At 34.4% G+C, this 12486-nt stretch overlaps 1 protein-coding gene across 1 annotated transcript in view; it reads right to left on the bottom strand.

The window, feature by feature from the left end:
* Positions 1-9824, bottom strand: part of LOC148828512 (neuronal migration protein doublecortin-like) — a 79494-nt gene extending 69670 nt beyond the window's left edge. Inside the window, exons 1-2 of the mRNA XM_088924724.1 lie at positions 9770-9824; positions 1964-2371 (exon numbers count right to left, since the gene is read on the bottom strand). Coding sequence (XP_088780850.1) covers positions 1964-2327 — 364 coding nt within the window. The 5' untranslated portion in view covers positions 2328-2371; positions 9770-9824. The remainder of the gene's footprint in view (positions 1-1963; positions 2372-9769) is intronic.
* Between the last annotated feature and the right edge of the window lie 2662 nt (positions 9825-12486).

The raw sequence follows: 12486 nt of genomic DNA, 5'->3' as shown, positions 1-12486 counted from the left end.
TGGTATTTATTGTAATCTAATTCACCTGTAAAAGTCTTCATTTTGAAAAATTTCAGCCTTTGAATAAAGTTTAAATATGTATATGCATTTACTTTGGAATATCAAAAAATGGAATTCCGTAGAAAAGGTCTGAATACTTTTGCAAAGCACTGCATTAGAAGAGAATCAATAGAATATAAAAGCTGCTTGTGTATGATTTCTCAGTAAAAGTGGCTACTATTAAAAGGAAAATTATAATATTGTGTAGATACGGGGTATTTTAGTATTACCTGCACATTCAAAAAAACATTTGCAGTCACTAAGCTTTTCAATGTGTTGCTGTTGCTGCAAGACCAGAAATGCATAGTTACTCTGACATTTTATTCTTTGTTCAGTGCCTCCTAATAGAAAGATAGATGTCTTTTATTAATTCATATGCAAATACTCTCATGAGCAAGAAATCTCACTTATGTACTAACATCCTAAATTATATTCATTTAATCATAGACAGGAATTTACTATTATTTAAGGTATTTTTTTTACCTTAAAATATTTTCCCATCTGCCCAGACTATAACACCAATTTGTTGAAAGTCAGCACATTATTTCAGAAAGGCGGAATGTCATTTCAGTGAGGAAATGAATTATGCTACACAACATCCCTACATTGTTACTCTGATTGAGTTTTTTTCTAGTATCCTGCCTTTAAGCAGTTCACACATATAGCTGTGTGTGATGCAGCAGCAAAGCAATGTTTTTATTGGAAATGTTATCAATAGTCAAATGAGGACCACTCCCCCTCTGTCTTTCCTGAACAGTTTATCTCTCTTTCAACACCATCCACTAAATTTTGTCTAATTCCTGTAATGCTGATAACTCTATAAACCTCTGCATTCACATAAATTCCAAAGTCTAATACTTTGGGATTAATGTTTCTGGCATTTAAACATATTGATGTTAGAGTGCATTTTTTCCGTAGCTGTATTACCCCTTTTAACCTCTGAAACACGGCCAGGTTTTGTTTTTACAGACAACCCATTGGTGAGGTTGGTGCAAAAGTGAGCACTCAGCTTTTTCAAAGGTGGAGGCTATGGTCCAAAAGCTGAGAATGGAAAACTTTTCTACCACTCACTGAACAGAAGACCTGGCCACATGCTTCATTTTGTGCCACTATTGGCACATTTGTGGTGCATTTGAGAACCGCAGACCTAAACTCTTCCTTTATAATCTCTGCACGGGTTGGCGTGAAAATTGAACAAGCAGCTGCTACCATGCTCAATCTGAAAACTAATTAAATCAATTGTCTTTTTGCTTTAAAAGAAAGACCACTGAATAAATTACCTGTAAGACGGCTGCTATATTAGTAACAATCCTGTAAATGATACTGATTTCTGGATTTACTCTTTTTCATGCAAAATATAAGTACTTGTTTCTCGGCTTATACGAAAAGGGCACTGGTAAAAGCTTGCATCAAAGTGTCTAACAACTCTGCCATAACACTGTTATATTTTTAGATTAAAGTAAGCATTAAATAAAATTTTATTTTTATTTTAATGTAAACCATAGCTGAATATAAATGTGGGAATTCCTGCCACGAAAAACGACAGAGAAAACTATAGTAGCTTAAATAAAGCTAGGGTTTACACAGAAATAAAAGACTCAACCTTTTCTTATTACATTTTTACATAACATTATCTTATGCAGAATTTTTCTTTCTGATTTTAAAATATAATTTTAAAATGTTAACAACTGTAACTAGGATGTAACTGCAACAATCTCCTTGCAGGATACAATTCCCTTAAGATAAACACTGCTGCACATTCAGTGGCTGTCAAGGTTAGGGTGATGATTAAGGGTAAGGATAGATATGTGTGAAGATACACAGTATGAGGAATCACATCTCATGGATTTGGAGTTTTTAAGGGGATGAATTGAAAACATGTGATGTAAATGCTGGTCTCCATTCCCCATTCCCCGAAGCTTACCCTCCTCCAGCTCATCCATGGAGGTGATCTTGCGAGATCCGTCGATGGTGAAGATGAAGCGCACCCCCTGTGGCAGGTTGATGTGGTCAGAGAGAGAGCGGGTGAGGTCTGCTAGCAGGGCGTCGAAGGTGCGGAAGCGGTCAGTAGCAACTGCGTAAACGATACCCTTGAAGTACCGGTCGCCGTTGCGATAGAAACGCACTTTCTTGGCTTTCTTCTCATTGGTTAGAGCCTGCAAGGTGCGAGTGCGGTAGAAGCTGCAGTGAGCGCTGTGCGTGGGGCTGGGCAGCCCATTCATGCGGGCCCCCTTTGTGGTCCTGGAGGTCTTGTCTCTTTCATCGAAGTGTCCGAAGTCTAGCTCCATAGTGACACACAAGTTGTGGAATGTCTGTGGTGGGGTTTGGAGAGCTGAGGAAATATGGAAAAGAAGCAGACAACTTGGTCACTGACTGGACTGAAATAAATGGATCCAATCAAGACACTGATACATTATAGAGAAGAGAAAAGGCTACTTTTTTACTGTTCTGACTGTACTTCAAGTAATCGTTCGAAAGTATGAACAGCTTCATGATCCACATACTCAAAACACAGGTGGTCTTTAACACAGACTGTCAGGGGCAACTTTATTCAACGGTAAAAAATGAATACAATTTGAAGCCTCAATTTTTAAAATGACAGAAAGGGCAGGAAATAACAAAAGGGAAAGAAGTTCAAAGGAAAATGTCACTGTGTTTGTCTCCAAGATATAATGTGTTCCAGAAGACAAGTGTGTTCCTTAGACGTTCCAATCAAAGCTCTTGAGTCTAAAGAGACTATTTTAGTGCAAGTTTTAAAGATATGAAAATAGAGTGAAACTAAGGATCACTTAGCTGTTGCTGCTGAAGAACTGCTTGCTAATTTTAGTTTATCTGAGGATTTAATTTGTCTTTTAATTGCCCTACATTTTTCACACCCCTGAGCAGACATAGCACAGCATTTGAAGTTTGTTGTTTTTATTTTTATTTTTAAAAGACTGGACTGGTTAATCTTTAATATGTTACCAAACATATTTTGAAGCACAAAATACTTTTTCAAACCTTTACATTTTTCTTCATACATATATTGTAACACTCCATACTTGTCTACATTACATGGCATCAGCCAGGTGTTTTCCCTTGAATGTGTTGTATTCTAAATATCATCTGTAACTATGGGTTGCTAACTATGCTGTACATGAATCTAGATCACTGATATAAATTACAAAGAGCAGTTGTCCTAATTCAGAATCCTGATTCAGATCTTAACTACATTACCCCAATTTACTGTAAGTAGTTCTCAATCCAGAAATATGCATTACGTTTATTGTACTATATTATAATATTATAACTATTATACTGTTATAAAGAACTTTATTCTAAACATATACAGTAAACATACGATATCCAATGAATTGATTTAGTCCTACGTAAGACCTACCTTTTCTCACTCCATTTTAGCTACCCCCACAATTCTATTTCCATAAAGATGACCCACCTCTAGTGCCTATAGTAATTGTGTTAATATTATTTAATACCGAACTTTGTCTTTTCTTAGTCTGAGAATTGCCGTAAATGTCTTTCTTAGTAAACACCAATTTAAAAGACTAATCATTTCCCTTTCATCTAATTAAAAAAATAAATTTTTAGTCCCACTATTTTCATAAAAAATTCATGAAAAACATACTATAGTATTTTAATATTTTCTGTCTAAGGAATTAATATCCTTTTTACTGCCAACTTACTGTACTCTCTTTGGCTGTTTTGTTTCTTACTCTTTAAAGCATTTTCTTTCTCCTTATATTTGTATGAATTGATTCATTATGTCTGGGAATATCTGAAATCTACACTTTTATTTACTTTTGGGAATGATTTTTTTGTGCTTGAAGCTGAGTATTTTTGGGCTGTCGTTCATTCTTTATTGATCTATGTTCTTATACCATTCTATTTCTCTTAATCTCATTCCTTCATGGCCCTTCCTGAAATTTTAAATCTTTCTTTTAAAGCATGCTATATTATGATCATAGTTCCCTAATGGTTCTCACACCTTCGTTTTCTTCACTCTATCATGACTCTTTGAAAAGACTGAATCAATACAGACATTCCCTCTAGTCTGTGTTTTGGCAAACTGAATAAGAAAGCAGCTTTCATGTATTTCAGTCTCAGCTGCTTATACACCTGTTGTTTTCCCAGTCTATGTGAATAAAATTAAAATGTTTCCTTATAACCACTCTTTTTTAGCACGTGAATTCTTGATTTAATTATAGAACATTACTTATAATTTTTATCTGAATTATGTGGTCTATTGCACATACTCATCACCATCATTTCAAAAATAAAATAATAAATAATGGCTGGTAAGGGTCACATTGACCTGATAACTATCCTAGAAGCACATTCCCAAGAAGTGTTTGAGAGCACAAGTGGGGTACCAGTCCATAAGGATATACTGTATAGAAAGAGAATAGCTGAACAAGGAAGAAAGTGGAACATCTATAGAAAACAAATGTGAGAGAACTCCACAACCAACAACAACACATGGGGAGATTTCACAGGTGCTTTAGTCCAGAATCAATCCCAGAACCCATGATCTAGGATGCATTAGCCCCAAAAACCTCAGTATTGTGCATTAGATAAATCATCTTCATATTCCTAAAAACTGACAGTAAGGAGACATAAATAAAGTAGAAGTGAAGGAAAAATGTCATGTACAATAAATCTACAGTATCAAATAATGTATTCTGAGAGGTGTTTGCAAGTGTTTTTTTAAGACAGGTTATTATTTCTGATAAAATGATATTATGTCCTGTGAGTCACAAACTTAAAAAAGTCAGAAACATATGAGTATCAAAGAGTTAGAATAATTATTTTGTAAAATTTTGTATTTTTCTTTCTCCCAAAGAGCAAAGTAAGCTCTGCATACAGGCTGAACAAAGTTCTGCGTTGAACAGTGTCAGTGCCAAAGAAACCCTTCACAAACATCTGCTCCTTTTAAATACAAACAGTTCTTCAATTGAAAATCAAGCCCTTTTTCTTTACAAAAAAAGATGTGTTCCAGGGAATGTCTGCTCAGGCATTGTCTGTGATGGAGCTCCCACTGTACTTTGCTCTGGCACTTTGAATAATCAAAGGATTAGCCTAAAACGTTTATTTCATTCATAGATCCTTTTTCAAGTGATTGTCTTACATTCATTTATTTATTTTTTTTAGATACAGTAGACCTATCTATTATACTGTCAGTACTTCAAGGCCCAGTATCAATTCTGGAACCAGCAAATCAATGTAAACTAAGAATTTAAAAAAAAAATATCTATAACAGCTTTGTTGAGTTGTCTCTGAGTGTTTTATTTGCTCATTGATTCTTTCATTGGCTATGCAATGGAAAAAAACTCTTAAACAAGTCTTCATGAAATGAATCAACCTTAAAAGTCTCAGTTCTGTTCAAATGTTCATTGTCTCTTGTGCAAAGAGAGTGAAAGATACTGTTCCCTTTGAAACAATATTTGTGAGAACCCCTAGTTTTATTCATCGAAGTACTGTATCTTTCTTACTGTACATAAATACCTCAAGCAAAGTCAAGGGCCAGTATTCTGGCTGAAAAGAGAAAGCACCTACTTGCATTTATAGAATTACGAAATATTATTTACTAAAGCAAAAGATAAAAATAGGACATTTGCAAGAAACCCCTAATAACACTTAACACTTATTTCCAGCATCAGTGTCACAGTCTTTAATTACTAACTACATTGTGTTTGATAAGACAAGAAATCCACTGTTCCTACCAGCATTCTACAGCTTCCATGTATGTACTTAACTATCCAAAGTATAATACATTTTTCAAACACAAAAACTTAGTTTAAACAAAATATAATAAACGTTTCATAATCATACAGGTAGGAGGAGGCTACTTCAAATACAGATAGTACCCAAACAGTATATCTTAAGTTCCCAATGGTATGTAAATTGTCACAGTAAAAAATAATGAATCCTGACTAATTACTTGCATACTTATAATTTTCTAAATGAAATGTTCTATATTTTCTATAGCAAAGGATTGTAAAATAAAGAAAAGGGACAGAACTGAAAAAAAAATTATATGAAAAACAGCTGGCCTAAATTAACCAGACTAGAAAATATAAAGTGAATTCAGATTTTGTTACAACTGACAACAGACACTTACGCTCTGTATTAACTAAAGAATGTAATTACGTTAACAAATTGATCAGATTCTATTATTTTATGGTTATCAATAACATTAGCTTTGTTCAACTTAGCACATCTCATACTATACATTCCAAGGCCCTATATACCTGTAATACAAAGTAAGCCAACTATTAACTTAATCTTCATCAAAAAGCTTTGTTGCTTATAATCCAATTTAAAACTATACTAAACTAAAGCACAATGAGAAATGTTGTAATAGTATTTTAAAAACACTTACCCAGAGCCTTGCATGCTTATCAAAGCAATGCATTATCCCAAAACTCCAGTTTTTAAACAATAAATGAGCACTAGATAAGCACAGGATGTTCTTTCTGTGTCTTATAAAGTCATCAAACAATCTGTTCTAAATTTAAAGACATCGCAATGCAATTAACCTAATATAGAAGGTTGTACATGAAAAACTGTCTTACTGTAGATTTAGTACTTGGTCATGATTACTAATAGTATTATTTTGAAAAAAATAACATTGTATTAATTAATTCCAAGAGAGATTACTAATTTATGTGTTTTTGGTAAGGAGAGACAAGGCCATTGTTAGGCAATGTGAAAAGGAGCATCTTCCTGACATTTTGAATATGAGACTGTAATGTTACAATATGTGTAACTTGAATGGCCATTAATTATCATCATACCTAAGAAATTATTTACAATAAGTAAGTTAATGTCTGAGATACAAAGAACCAGCCAGCATTACTTTGGTCTTATAAGGGCTTAAAGAAAAGCAGATGGAATTCTATTATTTTATTAACTGGTATTTAACATCATAACCCTTCCTCCAATGATTTGTCTTAATTTAATGATAACCACTAGTCCATGGCAGGGCAATGGAAAATGGTTATTCTCTTTACCCTTCCCCCACCACATCAATGGCAAAACTCAAAGCTTCTCCAGACAGAACTGAACCATTTTTTAGAGAGTTTCATTTTTCCCATTGGGGATGTGGCAGAAGCTCACATTATGTCATCACATTATGAAGTAAATGTAATGGACCAGGGGGAACCTACATGCTTTTGATTACCCAGGGCATAATGATATTCCCATTGTGTGCCATATAGGTAGGTTTATGGAAAAGGAACCAACTACATAGCTCTCTGTTACTTATTAATATAGATCAATGCACAACACTAGCATGGGATAAATCTTTAAAACATGGGCTGGCAAAGACCTGAGAGGACACAGCTGACACCAAAAACGTCACACAGCAGCAATATGGATGAGCTCAGAGTGGAAGCTGTCATTACATTTCTCTCAAGGGGGTTAATAAATGGAAAGTAAGAGGTTTGTCTCCTGACAAGTCCTGCAGTGTTTGCATTGTCAAGATTTTTGAAATAGTGCTTATTGTGATTAAAGCACTCTGTACAAAGGCTCTGCTTTTCACTGTCCTGGTTTATTAGATATAGTAGATTAAATAATACTACTTATATGTTGTAAATGTTTGTGAAATTAGAACAATTAGATTAATCTATCTGGGTTTAGGTGATTGATTTGACCAGATGGTTTAGAACAACTGATCAGACTCAATGATAGGCATATCCTCTTAGTTTACCATATTTAATCACAGCTTTGTTTATAATACTAGCATTAGCCATTTACTCAACGTTTATTCTGATTAACAATGAGATAATGCAATCATTATTAGTAAAAGGTAAACAGGTACTAAGAACATACTGACAAATGTTGGATGAAAGTCACATGATTCATAAGGCTGTTGAAATAAATGACTTTTTAGCACTATGACTCCAATATGGATCTGTAGTTAGAATTAGGAAGGGGAATTCATTCTGTCCGCAGGTGACAAAGCGTGTTAAATTTATCTATCACATCATCAGTACATCAGTACACTCCCAACAAAAATACCTGTTTCACACGACACAGAAAGAAACTGTTCACTTTTTATCTATTTTTAGAACACAATTAGATTACCATGTGCTGTCCATGTCCCCTCAATTAAATTAAGAGCTCAGCCTTATAATATAGAGTTTGGTGTGCACAACCAATGAAACTGATTTATATAACAATATATTTGCAGCCAAAACAGCGAAGATTGATTACTGAATACCTTGATTCTAAAAACTGTATATTGAGCAAGAGAAAATTATCTTTATATGAATCTTCACATGATTTTGCTTTCGCTGTTCATCTTTGTGTTACTTGGATGCTGTCTTTAACACATGCAGATCATAAAAGGCCAGGCTCAAAGCCACTGGATAAAGATAGGGATTGGACACGCTTTTTCCATTAAAACCCTTCAGCTCAGCTCAGTCCTGACCTTATATCACTGACCAATTGGTTTAAACAAAGAAATGTCAGCCAAAATGTGTAGTGTTACAGCTTGCCAAGCACATTACAGCTTGGATGGCCTTTGTGACCTGATTTGAACCCAGTTCTTAAAAGATTTACTATCACTTTGTGAATCCCAAGCCATTCTCTGAAATGTAACATCATTTGAATAGGGATGGCTTTATATCTTGCATTGGTGTTGCAGCTTAATTTGTGTGCTTAATCCCATTGCTTCACACACACCTCACTCTTCATAAAGCCCTGTGAGCCACACAAAGCTCCATAGCTCATTCCAAAAAAAAAAACACTCAGACATCGCCAGTTTGGAAGCACTGGTTTGGTTTTCTCTCAAAAGGTATCTCTTGTTTCTGTAAGTAATAAGTTGCCATAATACCATTTTAGTCAAAATCATGTTGGGAGCTTTTTTAGGAAAATACATTAGCATACAGTAGAGGATGGTTTCCATTGATATGATGAAGCAGCAAGATTTCAACTACAAAACCCTTTACTAAGTTCTGTGGGTTATTTTACAACATATATTGTAGCAAAGGGAATTTGGTGTATTCTCCAGTGGTCAACAGTATAAAGCCCATCTGCTCCTATAGAAAGAGGTAAATCACTTTGACATTACCCTAGGAAGCTAGTATCCCATTGTTTAACAGAAGACAGAAGGTTCCTTCTTTTGAGCAGCTAGAATATTTTAAACTACAGTAATATGAAGGACAAGTACTGAATCAGAGCAGAACAGGATACTTAGTTTAACACTGACACATTCTTTACATTAAAATGACACCTTGGCTTTAACAGAGCATTCGCAGCATTTGAGGGAGAGGAAGCTACTGTAGCCATGCACAATAGAAAATCACTGTCTTACAATCAGCACACAACCAGGACTTTCAGATTAAAGGCATGACTTATGATTATTGCTGTGTTTAACCACAGACAATAGCAAGGGTAATTTTAAAAGTTTCAGAGCTTCAGCTATTTTACTTAAATTTCCTGTTTAAAAAAGCACTATGTGTATTAAAAGAGCAAACACAGCAAATAAAATATTCCCTTTGGCAATACGAAAAGGTGTCCATATATTTTCCAACCACCTGCTTCCACTCCCAACGAGATGCATTCATTAAGTAATTCTTTTTCTTAAGGTTTAGAATATCTCACAGACAGATTTGCAGTGGTTAATAAATAAATCTTTCTGTGAGTCATATGACTATAAGTACGTAGTAGCTTGAGATTTACATGTATTCCATATCATCTAATTTGCTTTTCTTGTGTAAGTACTCACCCCGTGTCTTGTGCTGCGAGGGTGTGGATGCTGCAGGATAGAGAGACAATCTCACACTGCCTTTGTCTGAGCTACAGCCTGGAGAGCTCTGCTTGGCTGGCAGAGCTGGCTGCTGGGTCCTAGTGTCTGTAAAATTCAAACCACAGATGATCGATATTCACAGTCAGAGAAGCTTTCTGCAGTTATAGCCACTGATGATCTGCTCAATGAAGCAATTGGAAGCAACAAGAAGGACTTATATGAATATCTCTGAAAATATCTTTTTAAGAAGAGATTGAAACAAATACAAGTCTGAGGTAAATCTCAAAGTTGCTCAACTCATGTAAAATGCAAACATACTGTATGCATGTTTTTCTTTCTATATATTCTGTGATGTAATCACATATGTAAGGCCTAGATCGTAATCTCTGTTTAAAAAGCTTTCCCTAATGTTTTGTAGAAAAAAAACAGTATGTCTAATTTTATAGTAATGTACAAAATGTCTTACCTACTGTATAATACATTTTTAATCATGCATCCAAAAATGAGGAGAATGTATTAGGATTATCTCAAATCTTTCTGATGACATTACTTTTAAGATATTAATGTATTTCATCTACCTTCTATGTTGAACACAACATACAGAGAAAAATCAATACTAAACTCATTACTCATTACTCAAACTTTTATATCTAAGGGCAATGACCCAACACTACTGTTTTCCCCCAATTCTTCAATAAAATAACCGTCTTTCAACAGCACAACACAACCAAACATAACATTTGCAAAAACAGAAGCACTCCTTTCACTTAAAAGGATTTCAGGCTCCCAGCATCTATTTCTTTCAGCATAACACTCTGATTTTCATGTGAAATCTTAAATTAATCTTGTTTATCATCTAATCCAAGTAATCTCTAAAATCACAAGACTTTTAGTATCTATTTTGGAAGCTTGTTTTTGTTTTGAACATTACATTAAGTATTGCTTATAAATACTGCAGATAAATGTCTTCTGAATACATCTTAATTGTCTATTTATTTAACAGTATGTAACACTTCCAGTTGTGTATATAACGAATTTGCATGCATTTGAAAGCTAGAAGGAAAGTATTTAGCTTTACTTTAAGTAGAAAGTTAATAGCTTTGATGTTAACATCTTCAATCTTCAAAAGCACAGATTCTGCACTTCAAATCAGTTCAGGTATGTTATTCCATCGATCCTCAAAGACTGAAAAGCATATCACCAAGTAAAAGCTGATCTGAACATTTTCACTACGATGTAGTATTTTTTAAAAACAAAAGGCTTTTAGAGTGTACATATAGAAAGGGACGTAGTTACAAGTTTCTCCTTATTTCAGTTTCCTAGACTTTTCCCACATTTAAACATTTCTCTTTTTTAATTTTACTAGGCAACATATTTTGAAAATGACCTTTGTATTCTCTGATTTTCAAGATTGCTGCAAAGAATATCTTTTTCACAAGGGTTGCTGTTGGACTGACTAATCCCACATAATTTTCCCTATCACGAGCATACAGAGGCTAGTTCAGAACAAATACTTATATTCAAAGAAAAGACTGTTGTTTTAAAACAATCATTAATCCTTCTATCCATTTTCTATCCACTCTATCCAATTCAGAGTCATGGTCGAGCCAGAGCCTTAAAAGGCAAGCAATGGGTGCAAGGTAGAGTACATACTGGAAGAGAAGTGTGTCCCTCACACAACACACAAAGACACAGACACATACTGTACACACTCACACCAGAACCAATCTTTCCAGAAGCCAATGAACCTACCGGTATGTCTTTGGACTGTGGGAGGAAGCACCTGGAGAAAACCCACACTCATGTGTGGAGAACATACAAACTCCATGGGCCCCAGCACTGCAAGGCAGCAATGTTAACTGCTGCACAACTGCATCAGAATTTGTAGAAAGCATGACTATACTTGTAAAGTGAGATGAAATATACAGTATAACAGGAAGATGTTTTTAAAGGACACACCGGGTCTTCAATTGGGATTAAACAATTCTAAAGTGTTTTGACTTATTTTAGTCACAAATAGAGCAGGATTAACATAGGAGTGATCCAGATATTGTCTTTGACATTCTTAGATACCTTTATATTCCTAAAATGGTTTGTTTTGCTTTTGCTAAAAAGAAAAGGAAAGCAAAGATTTTAATAGGAAAAAATTGATCAACATTTTTCCCAGCTACTTTTCATTTACAGCTTTTTTTCCATTTAGCAGTATTCTAGATGTCATGCCCAGAATAAAATTTCTTGGTTTTCAGCCAATTCTGATATAATCTCCTCATGAGCTGAAAGGCAGTTTTCCATATGAGCTTACTCTGCTTGTGTGTGATGTATCATGAACTCTTCACTGCAAGTTAACTATCAATATTACATTAAAAATCACTTGAAATAAAAATAAAATCATCGCGTTATGTGGTTTTAAATGTGACTTTTATATTGAAGTTAGTTGGTGTTGTATGTTGGCAAGTTAAACAGCACATGTTTTGTCTAAAATGTACTGTTATGTCATGTTATTAACTGCAAGAATGTTGTGACATTAGAAAATAAATCTTAATATTACATTATTCTAAAGACATGTTTGCTTTATAACAACGCTATTCCCATTATTATTGCCTTATACTTAGTGCCTTATAGTAGTGCCAATGATACAACAAAGTGAAACCTTACAATGCAATAACACCATCTAAAACCTATTAGTGTTAATAACA

Source organism: Atractosteus spatula, chromosome 9 (genome assembly GCF_055471065.1).
Source record: "Atractosteus spatula isolate fAtrSpa1 chromosome 9, fAtrSpa1.hap1, whole genome shotgun sequence".
Classification (NCBI taxonomy): Eukaryota; Metazoa; Chordata; class Actinopteri; order Semionotiformes; family Lepisosteidae; genus Atractosteus; species Atractosteus spatula.
This window is presented reverse-complemented; position numbering and strand designations above follow the sequence as displayed.